The following is a 14,843-nucleotide window of genomic DNA, read 5'->3' as shown; positions in this document are numbered from 1 at the left end:
CCCTCAAGCTTAAACCTTTGCCAACAAGAACAACAAAAGAGCACAGCAAAACAGAGCAAACAATATCCTTGAGAAGAAGAAATCAAAACAGAGCAAGAGAAAGAGAAGAAAGAGCACACAGAGAAATGTTAACCCGGTTCGTGGTGTTAACTAACCACTACATCCGGTCGGAATCAACAGATTCCCAAACTCCACTATAATCAGAGACAAGTTTACAGAGATAACTCAAGTGACATCTATGGATCTTAACAACCAAAGACTCACTAACAACACTCTGTAACACTTAAGAAAACTCTCCCCAAGATTACACTCTCACAAGTTTTCTCTCTACCAGATTATAGCTCTCTCTCTTTACATTGTGCCTCTCTCCCTTCTTACGGCCGCTTGGCTTGGCGACACCTTTACCTTGGGTCTTCATGTCTCTTTATATTAGGGACAACCACAGAAACCCTAGTCTCCTCTACAAGGAGACAAACTGTCCTTCTTGGCCAGCTAACCAAATGTTCCTCCTTGTGGTCCCATTAGATGTTAACTTTACCAGAGTTCAATTTACATTTACACTCTAGTTAACATCTCTGTTTTACCTTGTTTACTTGAGCATGTTGTTCTCATTTCAACAGTCAGCAAAGACAGGATTGTTTGTGTGGATGACAAAAGCATAATCGCCACATATGACTTCTTGAATTAGCACCGCCATGCAAATGGCATCATGAAACAACTTTTTGCGTAAATGGCTTCAACTGATCCCATTTGCTCATCAAACCTTGACAGCACGGGTCTTCAACTTTTGCCTCCAAGAAGAGGCGTCCCGATAATATACTTCGTCTCGGCTAATAAACAAACCCAATACCGAATCGACCAAACAATCTTCTTCAGATTCGATTTAGTCAGACAATTTCTCAAACTTGTTCCTCCAATATCTTACACCTTTTCAACGTAAGGTTTAAATATTAGAAGCAAACATGTGGAATACTCTTGAGCATATATATAGCCACTGCACCAACAGCTTCTGCATAAAGCAACATAGAAGATCAGAAAACAGTAGATTATATTCATAAGAATAGTAGATCAAAGTGAAGATTATTAAATATGAATCGTTGAAAGGGTCACAGAAAAACCAGCATTAAATAACCAAAAGCTGAATTTCATTAGTATAAGCCCTTGAAAACTCAAAAAGGCTAATTTCATTGAACCGTTGAGGATATACTCATAAAGTTTATAAGCTTAAGAGAGAAAGACATGTACCTCTCTATCTCTGGTTTGTGTTTAGAGCTAAACAAAAACAAATTGCCATGAGGATATACTTCACTCCAGCTTCCAAAATCTGTAGAACAGAGTTGTTGAATTCCCATATAGAACTTGCACTTTTTCACTACATCTTTCTGATGAGTAACCAAAATCAAATGCACAATGAATTGTGAGATTCCAAAAGCTCCATGGAGATAGAGATTTTCAAAGATTTGTTTAAAAGAGAAGAGAACTACCTCCTTACATCTTAGATCTCGTGAGATAACTACCTGCAATCACAAAAATTAAATCAGAGAGACTCCAACAATTTTAGTCTGTGATCATTGTCATGTCAATTTCAAAAGGTAGATAATGAAGCTTGACAAAGTATACATTAAAATAAATATATATAAGCTCTTACTATGATAATTATGATGAACATATTAGAAAACTGATATTGAAGATGTCATCACTGACGCATTTGGCTAACCTCCATTCCAAGGTGCACCTTCTAAACATCCATTCCAAGGTGCACCTTCTAAACACGGATCGCTAAACCCTAAACCCTACCTTTAGGGACTCTTGACCAGGAAGGATTCAAACCCTTCTGAGCATGCTACGCCTTGTTTATCTGTTTGAAACAATAAAGTATCATTCACACCAAGTGTCGTTCAAAGAAAAACACTAAAAAATCTCAGAGAAGAGAGTTAAGTGAAGCAAAATTACCTTCTAGATCTAGTGGCAACACCAATTAGAATTTTTCATGGGTATCCAACTAATTTCCAGGTTTAACATGTCTTTCTTCCTGCAATATTAGAAAGACAATTGTTATCATCAAAAAGGCACAAGGGCACAAGGGCACAAGAGCACAAGAGTCATCATCAAAAGGCTAAACGGAAAAGAGCACAAACATAACAGGGAATACAAAAATCAAAACCATACCAAAATCAAAACCATACCAAATGTTTAGCCTTTCTAGCTTGATCCTTAGCTTAAAGTTCAGCTTCTTCTTCCGCTTATGTGCAATAAGATGCTTAAATGTGCTGATAAAACTGGAACCTGTTACACAAACCCAAACACTTTTTCAACATTTTCCAAATCAAATCAAAACCACGGTTTTCAAGAATCTAGTTACTATCTCACCAGTGTATCATCTCCTTTGGTCTTCTTCATGATCGCTTTAAAGACATTACATCCATCAGAGCAAACTTAGCAGCAAACTTTCATCCAAATCCTGAAACCACAAGAAAGTATTGGTTAATTGCTAGATCACGGCAATTTAAAAAAGGCATATGCTGATGATTGAAGGAGAAGAAGCAAGCCTAAGTTGGATATTGTATTCAAATGGCGGCATAGGAATAACATTAAAAAATTATTAATACAAATTGCCAGTACCTTTGACAAAAATGACATGTGTAATGCTTCGTAGACATGTGAGTAATTCATTATCACCATAGAATAGAATGGATTCCTACAGAATTCACACATAGGATATCCAGGTACGCTCATTTAAAATTCTAGAAAACAAAAAAAAACTGACTAAATTACTAAAGTTCTAATTTTGAGGTACAAAGCGGATAATATGGAAAAAAGAATAGAGAAATATATCTCAGATCTTGAGTTCAGCGGTTAATTTCACAGAATAGAAAATTAAGCTGACAAAATAAAGATTTAAAAAAAACAAACCTACCCAAAAGAAGAAAGCTCCTACTGTGATAACTATGAAGAACATCTCCAAGACTCTCATAAAAAAATAGGGAAAAAGTACGAACCAGTGACCTCGAAAACCTGATCTTGTCCGCCATCGCCAACATGAATTTAACAGAAGAATTGAATTTAGTTAAAAAGTGAAAGAGAGATTATGGTTTGGAAGGAAACAAATAGATTGAGAAGAAAATAAAAAGGTAACAAATGATTTAGTTAAAACCTGTAGTTGAATCCTCCAAATAAAGAGAGAATTCGTGTTTAGTTCTGCTGATCAAGAGTTGTCGTGTAAGCTTCTAGGAAAACGAATTTGGAGATGGAGACGGCGACAGAAGCATAGAGAGAGAGGATAACTTTTTTTAGGTTTTTTAAATTGATGGACATAATTAAAATGAATCAACGGTCACGATTTAGTGAAGAAGATCCGAAAATAACATAAGCGGGTCAAAAAGATCCGCGCTTTTATCCGAATTCAGCAGAAACCATATTACATTTTTACCCATTTCGCAAATGATTTATTTGGTCATAAATCCAATAGCATATCCATGTAATTTCTTACAAAATAAATGTTTATTAGTTAAACAACTTTACAAATAATAGTAGGGATTAAGAATTTTCATTTACACCAGTGCAAGATGTATATTTTAGTGAGTCTAGACAATACCACGTCGCAATCTCAAACGCGAGATGAAGCTAGTGCAAATAGGATCAAACCTATTTTATACAAGTTTTATATCAGGGTTCATTACATTTCTTGAGAGCTTTGATTATGGGTTTAGTAAATAGTAAGTAATGAACTTGTTCATCTTTGACTAGTGAAAATATAGTTTTATGTCTCACAATCTCTACATTTGTCTTCCTCCTTTTCTAGACCAAAATGTCGGCAATACTAAGATTCACCGATATGCTCCCTTTCTGGTTAATGTGGAGAATTTGGAAAAGTAGAAACGACCTAGTGTTCAACCGCAGATTGATCGACATAAATGATATAGCCAAGAAAGCTGTCATTGATACAAAAGAATGGTTGACTATTACAACAAAAGAAGGGCAATATTCAGTAGGACAACGTACTGTCCACCAACGACCTCAACCTCGGCATGACAAATAGAAAGAACCCAATCAAGACTGGGTAAAATGTAACTACGATGTTTCACACTATGATAGAGATAGAGATTCTGGATTGGGTTGACTAATCAGGAACTCTAACGGTAGAATGTATTGCTCTAATCTGGGCCATTCAACGCTTTGTTATCGTTCGGGGAAATATGAAGGTGATAATTCAACGGTAAATAAAATTATCAACAATCATGGGTCAAACCCTTGTTTGCGGCGATGGTGTACAAGGTTTACTGATATACGATTTACATTCCACCATCGAGAACAAAACATATGTGTAGATTTACTTGCTAAAACAGCAACTACTAGTCAACTACTAGTCCTCAGATGTATGTTTTGTATAATTCTTGTCCATGATTTTTAATAACTGCTGTAAACAATGATTGCGAATATGGTTCTTAATAAAGTTATTAGAAAGAAAAAAAAAAAAAAAAAAAGCCTTACATGAGGAATTATGCAAAACCATTTTGACATAGTTTCTAGTTCAGTAACAGCCTAGTAGGTGATCCCACTAAAGTTAAGATATTCTCCTACTTACTAGTATTATCATTTTCTGCAAAGAGAGAAAAAAAAAAAATTAGGTGAATTTGGTTAGAACATTCACCTGCAATGAATCTGTCCCAGGAATACTAAAAGATTAGAAGTTTGCTAACCGAACCAATTTAGGACTAGGGAGAACGGGACACATTTAATTCCGGTTATATTATATATCAGTATATCACTAACGCTGAAATTCCCGGTTCTATCCGGTTAAATGAGAACCAGTATCTGGCGGTTACGGCGTCTGCTGCTCTGTTTTCACTTCAGTTCCAGCTCAAAAGAGACGCGTTGATTGGAGAAAGAGAGAGAGGGAGAGAAAATTAGGGTTTAGGCTATGGGAAGAGGAACGAAGATCTGAGGAGGCAGAGAGAGAGGGAGAGAGAGAGAGAGAGATCTGAATCACGCCACTGAGGATGAGACCTCAATCGTCGCCGATCTCTGAAATGGACGCCACCGACGATATGCACGAAGCATTGTTCGCGAAGAGAGGCTGTTGTTTCCTTATGCCATGCCTTGCCTCATCCAAGCCGTCGAATCACGGCGGATCTTTGTGGTGGCAACGGATCAGGACCGTGGAGCCTGACCAACGACGATGGTGGATTCGAGGGTGGCGGAAGATGAGAGAGTGGTCTGAGCTCGTCGCTGGTCCTAGGTGGAAGACTTTTATCCGCCGATTCGGACGCAACCGCTGCTGCGGCGGAGGAGGAGGAGGAAACATCGGTGGTGGTGGCGAATGCGCTGGAAACCATAATCACGGTAAATTCCGGTACGATCCGTTGAGCTACTCGTTAAATTTCGATGACGGGAAACAAACCGGACACTTCGACGACGAGTTTCCGTACCGAGATTACTCGATGAGGTTCGCCGCGCCTTCCTTGCCGGTCTCTACTAAATGCTCTATCGATTTCGATATAGACAAGGACGCGCCGCCGTTTCGCAAGTGAATGTCACGCGCCTCGACTTTATTGTAGCCAGTCTTACGTGGGTCGACTCTAGTAAGTGCGTGCGTGCGTGTGTGTGTGAGAGAAGGACGAGAGAGGGCACTCGTTGGACATAAACTTAAAAATATATTTAATGTCATTAGCTATGTGTGTATTTAAAAGAAAATAGCCTCTTTCCAAGTAATTCTACGTAACAATTAGCAAGGAAAATATTGTGAACGTAGTTTCTTGTTTTTGTTCTTAAAATGGCTCAAAAATAAATTATCCTAACCATAAATAGTAGTCGTGGACGTTTTGACTCTAATCCTCTGAGCTACCCATCTCGAGATTCAGGTTGTCATTTTTTAAATCGTTTTGTGTTACCTAAATTTATACAAATCGAGTTGTTCGAATCGGATTATTCTGTTTTAGAGAAATTCGGTTATCAAAAATATTCCGCCGAATAGACATGAATCGAAATTTGGTTCGGGTTAGTTCGGAAATCGGTTTGTTTGGATTGGTTATTAGCTAAAATTTATGTTTTGAGTAAACCAAAATTTTTCTAATTCGGTTTATCTGTTTTTTCTTTTCAAGTTATTTATAAGGCAAAACCCAATAACAATAACCAATTAACAAAACTAAAAAGGCCAAACCTAATAAAACTATGAGCCCATACCAAATTATACTAATAACCAACCACCTTAAATCCATCTAAATCTAAGGTTTTCTATAAAGTGATAGTAAACCGAACGGCGAGGGCAACCTAAAGCAAATGAACTTGTAGTTCTGATTTAAAATGAAACAAATATAGCACATGAACTATATAGATTTGACGACTTTATGAGCTACACTTTCACAAGAGCAGCCAAACTTATATATCTATATATATATATATATATATAGTGGACATTTATATAAATGGAATAAATGTAAAGTAAGATATCATATTGCTATTGGCATGAAAAAAAAATAATAGTAAATAATCTATATAACTTGTTTTTTGGTGAATCTATATAACTTGTTTGAAAACAAAGTAACATCTTATTAACATTTTATCTGTTCAACATCTTATTAACATTTCAAACTAGTGTGTAGCATCAGGATTTAGAGAGGTTCATAGGATTTGGATGAGGGCAAAGCGTGTGAGAATTAGTGTAACATCATGATTAGGTTAATATGTATTGGATTAGGAAAAGTCGTGTAAGAATGGTTGGTTACCATGACTCGTCTTGTTCTGCTTTTTATGGGATCGCTTGTTCAGCATCCTCCTTGGCCTTTTATAGAATTCTTGATGTACCAAACCACTACTCTCTGTATTTCTTTGTCTAACAAACTATAATTGTACCACCATTCTTATTTTGGTGAAATTTTCTGTTTTTTTTTTCTTCTTTTCTGATGTGTTCTTTCTTCTAGTTGATTTGATCGTGCTTATCCTATGAATTTAGAAAAGGTTTAACTTTTGAAAGGAATCTATAGTAATAGTATGGGTACAAGAAATCACTCACATCATAAAGAGAGCCGTGGCTATGTACAAAAAAAAAATAAACATTCGCTTCTGGTCTTTTATTTTTAAAATCCTCATTTTCTTATGTTTGTTAATTATGTTATACCTAAACATAAAATTTTATTTATATTACAGAAGTAAAAAGAGAATTATGATCGTTTAAACTTTTTCACCTTATATTTTCACCATGTTTTTTTCCTTTTTTTCTTTCTTCTTCAGTTAAAATAATAAAAAAGACTAAATATTTTTTATTTTTGGTGTATCTGGTTTGTAAATCTCATGGCTTTGATCCGTTTTGATAGTTTTGTTTTTTTGAATTAAAGACTTTTTTTAGTACCGCTTCTGGTAAATGTAACTCTTGGCACGGCTCTGATTATAAAGCACTTTCACCCATTGCTTGATGTTGTTTGTAGTCACCCCCTAGCACCGTAACCCGCGGATGATTTTTTTTTTTTTTACAATTTTTCATATTAGTCGAATGAAGATGCGTAAATTAGCTGAAACGAACGTGTGTTTCTTACTCATGCAAATAAAATACAACGTGTGTTCTTACAAATGAACTCAAATAGATAAGTCATTACAACTTAATCTGAAGAAGCGAGTTTAACTCAAAAAGGGAACCAGACATTTTATTTGAAGACCTTAGTTACCTTCAAGATATTAACAAACATCTAAATAATTGTTGTTTGCTGATACAACCTAAGTTTTAGCTTATCTATGCTTGAACAAAAAAAAATGAATAAATACTTGCAAAAAATATTACATTTATTTTCAATTATCTATTAAAAATGAAAATATAATAGAGTAAGGTCGCAAATCAAAGTATGCAAGATAATTCAATATATAGTAGTATTATATGGAGTATATGTCAACTTAGGGCAGCTCATATATACAAGACAGATTTCCTACAAATTATAATTATTTGTCTTTTTATTGGATTAATTCCAGTTATAACGTATATTATTTTTAAAATGAATCAAATCCAGTTACAACGTATATTATTTTTAAATGGATCAAATTCACCACGTATAATTTGGTTTCCATTCATAAAACTCTATTATTTAAAACGAAATATCATAATTGAACATTATCTCATATATATATATATATATATATATGTCATATTAGGAGCTGGAACCGAATAATCTTGAAGTATAGGCGAGAAATTATTTTCAGGTATGTGGCCAGTTTAGCACTACCCTTTCGTTTTGGCACCCCTTCATGTGATTTTGGTCTTAGATATAATATTTAAATAGACGCCATACTTGTCGATAAAATATTGATCGAAAAACACACACACAAAAAGAACCCTAGTCGAAGAGTTTACTTGTATGACTTTTGTTATTATGAAATCAATAAATCATAAACTTCTAAATATGGAATTCTCAACCTGTTAAGTCGTTCAACTTAAGCAACCGAATAGTAAAAAAGATATTCATTTTTTTTGTCAACTAATCTTTGTGACGTTGAAATGTATAAAGTTTACATTTTATACTATTAATTTTGAGTAGCATGCACGGATATTAACAAGAATGGTATTGTTTTAACATTTAATTCAAGACATTTTGACATTTGGTTCGTCTATATATATTATAAAAACAAACGTGTACATATCTGAGAATCACAGATTCGGACGTTTTCTTATCTATTTTCTCTACCGGAAAATAAAATAATAAATAATATATCCCAACACCTACCGGCATGATCATGATGGGTGTATAAAATTTATTTTAATGGATCATTATTTTGAATGGCAACCTTTTAATTAAACTTTGATTTTGTTTAGCTAAATATACTATACCCAACTAAGAACCTGCAGTGTGGGTTAATAAAATGAACCGACACAATAAATAAAGAAGAATGCTACGAGCCTAGTCGAGCTAGGTCCAACAGTGATATATGGGACTAGGGTTATTCTTGTTTACGGTTAAAGGACCGGTTTATATTATATTTTGACTCTAGTTCACAACAATGTAGTTGATAGATTCTGCAAGTCCATTTCAACTTCTATTACTAGAACGATATTGTTAGTTTTTGATCAACCGATCTTATGAGGAGAATTTCAAAAACGTCATCACTTCGTCTAACTCCATTTGCTAATGTGCTTAATTATGTTGAGTGGATGGGCTGTGAGCCTGTGTGTCTTCTGACTTATGCTTCCATATCTTTACTTTTTTTATTTAACCAAAAAAAAATCTTTACTTTTTTTTTTTTGGGTCATGGAACCATTTTTAGGTTTATAATTTGGACTGTAATCCTAAACTCTATTCATTTTTAATAAAATATTTACATTTTTAGCAAAGAAAACATAGCACATGTTTTTTTGGATTCTTTCCCCCCAAAAAAAATGTTCCACACTTATTCGAGTTCAAGTTAACTTACATTTTAGATGACCATTATCTAATTTCCCAGTGTAAAACTCTCAAAACTATGGCATATATAAATTACAATAATACAAAGTTAATGAGTCACATTATTAAAATCATAATAACAATAAAATAATAATGATAAGACAAAGAATACAGTAGGACAAAAAAAATAAACTTAATTTGATTTTTAATTAGTGTATGCATTTGAATATTCTTCTGTCTCATGGTTTATGCTTATAAATAGACAATTGATCAACACCAAGGATGAAAGTAATCACTTCTCTAATCTCTTCTGTTTTGCTTTAAATTCGTACAACTCTATTTAAACATTTTTCTTGTTACGTTTTAAAGGATGAAAGTAATCATTTCTCTAATCTCTTCTATTTTGCTTAAATTTATCCACGAAGACTTCCGTGAGATTTATTCAAGAATGTCCCTCCTCGATCGTTTCCTACTTCTTGTAAGCTGTAACTCAACTTTAACATATACTGCTCGTAGAATCACATCCACACAAAAAAACAAAAAATGGAATTGAATGAATTAATTTAAATTGTTATGAATATTTTTTTTTAATTATCACGCAAAATTATTATTACTATTTTTTTTTTTGTTGTTGTTGCTTTCGGTAATTCGAGGTTTTTGATATATGTAAGATAATTTCACGATTATTTCCTAGTGACACATTAAGTTTGGATGGTTTACATCTAAGTATTTTTTTAATATTGTGAAAAATTGTTGATGCGATGTGTACATGGTGTAGATCGTGCATGGAGTGGATAAGATGGTTCCATGGCACAAGCTTCCGGTTTTCTTGGGTTTAGCCTATCTTGAAATACGTAGGCATCTTCACCAAGAATACAATCTTCTCAACGTCGGTCAAACTCCGGTTGGAACCCGGTTTGATCCTGCTAATTATCCGTACCGGACTGCTGACGGAAAATTCAATGATCCGTTTAATGAAGGCGTCGGCAGTCAAAATAGCTTCTTCGGAAGAAATTGTCCTCCGGTTGATCAGAAAACAAAGGTAAAATTTTCCTTTTACATGTATATATGTGTGTACAGTAAAAAAGATTGGTTTTGACATAGTACTAATTTTATTAATTTCATTAGGTAGTAAATAGTAATATAAAAAACGATAAATTTTTGAGATTTTTTTTTGTTGTTGTTGAAGAAGTTATTGAGGCCAGATCCTATGGTGGTGGCGACAAAACTATTACAAAGGAGAAAGTTTCTCGACACAGGAAAACAATTCAATATGATTGCAGCTTCTTGGATTCAATTAATGATCCATGATTGGATTGATCATCTTGAAGATACTCACCAGGTTCGTGAGTTGTTATTCAATTTGATCTCCATTTACACACTTATATAATGAAACAATTAAATTGGTTTGTTCTTGTTATTTATTGGTAACATAGATCGAGCTTGTGGCTCCAAAAGAAGTAGCGAACCAGTGTCCTTTAAAGTCCTTTAGGTTCTTCAAGACAAAGGAAGTCCCTACCGGTTTTTTCGAAATCAAGACCGGTTCACAAAATATCCGTACACCTTGGTGGTAATACCACATTACCACTAATACTTTTCTAACACAATTTATATAAAATATAAACCCTTTCTCAAAAAAAAAAAACATATAACATAAAAATAAATCATTAAAATTTACATATTTGATCAATTTTTATCTGCTACATGCCCATACATTTTTTGGGCTCCGTTTAGACTTTAAATTGAAAAATTCATTTAATTTTGGGGAATTACTTGGTTTAGAAAATTGAATGGACTTTTTTTTTTGGGTTTCGGTTGGTTCTACTTTCTAAATTTTGACTCATATTGAATAAAAAGAAAACATCAAAATAAAAGTACGTAGTAGTGTTTTTTTTTCCCTGTTTGACTTCGTTTGGTTTCAGAAACACATACCAACTGTTTATTTCTTAAAACAATTGGTTTGGTTTTTGATTTCAAATCTGGTTAAGCGTCTCGTGGGACTAATTAAACACCCAACCTCAGCATGATATGTATAGAAAATTATACATATATGGACGTAGACATATATCCATGCATAGAAACAATACATTATTCTCATAATAATACTATGATGACTATATAGTATATATATAACTCAAAGAATCACTAATAAATTAGGGATTCGAGCGTCCTCTATGGAAGCAACTCAAAAAAAATGGAGAGAGTAAGAACTTACAAAGATGGTAAACTTAAGATATCGGAGGACACCGGTCTCCTTCTCCATGATGAAGACGGTTTAGCCATCTCTGGTGACATTCGTAACAGTTGGGTCGGCCTCTCCGCCTTGCAAGCTCTCTTCATCAAAGAACACAACGCCGTATGCGACGCCCTCAAGGTTCAATATCTGTTTTTTTTTTTTTTTTCACACTTATTAGTTAATTATTACAATTTTTTTTCATATGGATTTTGAGATTCAGAACAGATTATATAAAAATCAATTCAATTTTAAACTGTATTCAATATTATAGGATGACGATAGTGATTTGGAAGACGAAGATTTGTACCGCTACGCGAGGCTAGTAACCTCAGCAGTGATAGCCAAGATTCACACTATAGATTGGACAACCCAGCTTCTCAAAACCGACACTTTACTAGCTGGAATGCGAGCGAATTGGTGAATATCACATTATTTCGATCGACAAACTCGTTGTTACACATGTTGCAATCTAACAGTTTTAATATTAATGTGAATTTTTAGGTACGGACTACTAGGAAAGAAGTTTAAAGATTCTTTCGGACATGCTGGCAGTTCGATCTTGGGAGGTCTCGTGGGTATGAAAAAACCGCAAAATCATGGTGTCCCATATTCTCTAACCGAAGAGTTCACTAGCGTGTACCGAATGCACTCTCTCTTACCTGATCAACTCCAGATGCGTGACATTGATGTTGTACCGGGAACTAATAAATCACTACCGTTGATGGAAGAGTATAACTCTATCTCTGATCGCTCTATATATATATCTCCCTTACTTTGATGCTTGCAAATCAAAGATTCTAAGAGATTTAGGTTTTTTTTTTTTCCTTTGGATTCAGGATTCATATGGAAAATTTGATTGGTCGTAAAGGCGAACAAAACATGTCTCAGATTGGATTCACTAAGCTAATGGTCTCAATGGGTCACCAAGCAAGTGGAGCACTTGAACTGATGAACTATCCAATGTGGTTAAGAGATATTGTTCCCCAAGACACCAACGGCCAAGAACGTCCAGACCACGTCGACTTAGCTGCTTTAGAGAGTAAATCAATCTAATCTGAGCCGTTCATTTTTTTTTACTATACCATTGTGGTTTTGATATTGGATTATCACGTGAGCTATTTATGTTGGTCGATTATTTTAGTCTACCGGGACAGGGAGAGGAATGTGGCACGGTACAACGATTTTAGGAGAGCTATGTTTATGATTCCGATTGACAAGTGGGAAGATCTAACGGATGATGTGGAAGCGATTGAAGTGCTGGATGATGTGTATGGTGGTGATATAGAGGAGCTTGATCTTCTAGTTGGACTTATGGCAGAGAAGAAAATCAAAGGTTTCGCTATTAGTGAGACTGCTTTTTATATTTTCCTCATCATGGCCTCAAGGTTCGTTATTTGGTTGTTATAGATTTGAAACAAAAATATATATATAGTGAAATATATACTACAATAGTAGAGCTTAATCTAATACTAATTTATTAAACAAATGTCAGGCGATTAGAAGCGGATAGATTTTTCACAAGCGAATTCAATGAAACGATTTATACAAAGAAGGGACTTGAATGGGTGAATACTACAGAGAGTCTCAAGGATGTGTTTGATCGTCATTATCCCGAAATGACCGACAAATGGATAAATTCCGAAAGCGCATTTTCAGTATGGGATTCTCCACCAGTTACCAAAAATCCAATCCCTCTCTATCTCCGAATTCCCTCTTAAATCATTTTAGTGTGATCTATGCACTTTGAATTCTTTTTTTTAATTGGCATTTGTTGTTTGTGTGAGCTCTGTCATTGTAAGCTATTGATATTAATCATGTACTATATACATAAATATTCAAATAAGAATAAGTTGTTTGTAACCCTGTTTTGTTATATAACTAGATTCGGACCCCTGCCGGTTATGTTTATAGGCATATTTATTTGCTATAGCATTCATAACTAGAAATCATACCAATTGACATAAAAACAAAAATCGAATGTTTTCAGCAATGAACACGATGCAGGAAACTCGAGCTTGAAGTTTAGCCATATATAATAATATGAATAAGTGGATTCCTCTTGTATTCTCTGTAACGCTCCAATGGAGACCTGCAATCATTTTTTTTTTGTAGTACTTCCAATCACGTGTGGGAAAAGCTGGTGGGGCGGCTTCTGCAATCCTCCTATACGGCGGAATGAAATTCTGTACTTCTCACTGATTCAGCTCTAACTGCTACACTCCGATTCATTCTGAAGTTTGTGTTCCATGCCACAGTCCATACCATTTAGCGTGAACGAAACCTAAGAAGCCATGGTGAGCTCCCCATCTCTCCGGAGACCCTCATCAAAACGGTTGACTACACTGTTAGGAATAAGCTACTCTCACTACAGCTGCATTGGTTGAAGAAATTTTACATTCATTCAATTTTATTTATTTTTTTTTTTGAATAAGTGTATAACCTCCTAAACAACATTGATTATGTGTATGCAATCTTTTAAATATCCAATAAACCGACTTTTTTTGAGAAATAGAGCGCAAAAGCTTTAATAACTCCACAAGGAATGTTGGATCCACTCATCCCTATATCAAAAGAACTCAGCCCTTCTGGTTTCGTCATCTTTGGCTTCGAGGTAAGACCTCATAATCTCAGCTTCATTGAAAGAGATGTTTAAAGCTTCACTACATATCTTTCTCCATCTTCTCAACATAGCACTTATCTCCAAAACATATTTAAAGGGAAAACTTGATATTATCATGACGAGAAAGTAGTTTGATAACCTCGAGTTTTTTTCAAGTGCTACTCGAATCCATTCTTAATGATTCATGAAAACGATTTTGTGTGTTTATTTGTGATCGAGTTCAAAAGTATCTCTTTACATCGATAAAAAATAAACACACACAATATTTCACTTGAATCATTAACAATAAATTTAAGTAGCATAATTGACAAAATTTTAAGGTTATCCGACTAGATAATATCAATTGCCATTTAAAGATGCTTTGAAAACAAGTGTTTTATCGAAACGCTGGAAAAATATATGCCGTGAGACAAGAAACATCTCTTTAGATGAGGCCAAAATCGTGCAAACTTACCATGATGCCGATGATGAAGAAACTAAAAGGGCTGAGTTTGTTTAATATACAGATGATTGGGTTTCCAACTTTGTCGGTGGAGTTATCAAAACTTTCGAGCTCTCTTTCTCTATGTGTGTTATGTTTTAAGTTTGTGGATGTATAATGTTTCATAGTGATAAAAGGGGTGCA

General features: G+C 34.5%; 2 protein-coding genes and 1 long non-coding RNA gene across 16 annotated transcripts; 2 read left to right on the top strand and 1 right to left on the bottom strand.

Annotated features, from left to right (window-relative positions):
* Positions 639-3,287, bottom strand: LOC104725354. 13 transcript variants are annotated; one of them, XR_002034401.1, is made up of 10 exons: positions 3,155-3,287; positions 2,918-3,015; positions 2,623-2,698; positions 2,371-2,461; positions 2,170-2,286; positions 1,954-2,032; positions 1,649-1,858; positions 1,485-1,517; positions 1,246-1,382; positions 639-1,009 (listed from the first exon to the last, which is right to left on the bottom strand). It is a non-coding gene; the product is annotated as an uncharacterized LOC104725354 (long non-coding RNA). The 13 variants fall into 13 exon arrangements; XR_002034395.1 differs by having other exon boundaries at positions 2,187-2,286; positions 2,918-3,020; positions 3,155-3,286; XR_002034394.1 differs by having other exon boundaries at positions 2,187-2,286; positions 2,623-2,744; positions 3,155-3,286.
* On the top strand, positions 4,661-5,832 carry LOC104725353. The gene has a single exon (XM_010444012.2). The coding sequence runs from the start codon at positions 5,001-5,003 to the stop codon at positions 5,529-5,531; it is 531 nt and encodes a 176-aa protein (XP_010442314.1). The 5' UTR covers positions 4,661-5,000; the 3' UTR covers positions 5,532-5,832.
* LOC104725352 (alpha-dioxygenase 1-like) lies at positions 9,582-13,489 on the top strand. 2 transcript variants are annotated; one of them, XM_010444011.1, is made up of 10 exons: positions 9,582-9,840; positions 10,141-10,404; positions 10,555-10,704; positions 10,799-10,932; positions 11,520-11,736; positions 11,870-12,015; positions 12,100-12,327; positions 12,435-12,637; positions 12,740-12,983; positions 13,091-13,489. In XM_010444011.1, the coding sequence occupies exons 1-10, from the start codon at positions 9,733-9,735 to the stop codon at positions 13,314-13,316; spliced, it is 1,920 nt and encodes a 639-aa protein (XP_010442313.1). In that variant the 5' UTR covers positions 9,582-9,732; the 3' UTR covers positions 13,317-13,489. The 2 variants fall into 2 exon arrangements, with proteins under 2 accessions (XP_010442313.1, XP_010442312.1); XM_010444010.1 differs by having other exon boundaries at positions 10,552-10,704.

The sequence above is a fragment of the Camelina sativa genome, chromosome 11 (genome assembly GCF_000633955.1).
Source record: "Camelina sativa cultivar DH55 chromosome 11, Cs, whole genome shotgun sequence".
In the NCBI taxonomy this organism is placed as follows: domain Eukaryota; kingdom Viridiplantae; phylum Streptophyta; class Magnoliopsida; order Brassicales; family Brassicaceae; genus Camelina; species Camelina sativa.
Note: the sequence above shows the minus strand (reverse complement) of the source record. Positions and strands in the feature narration are given on the sequence as shown.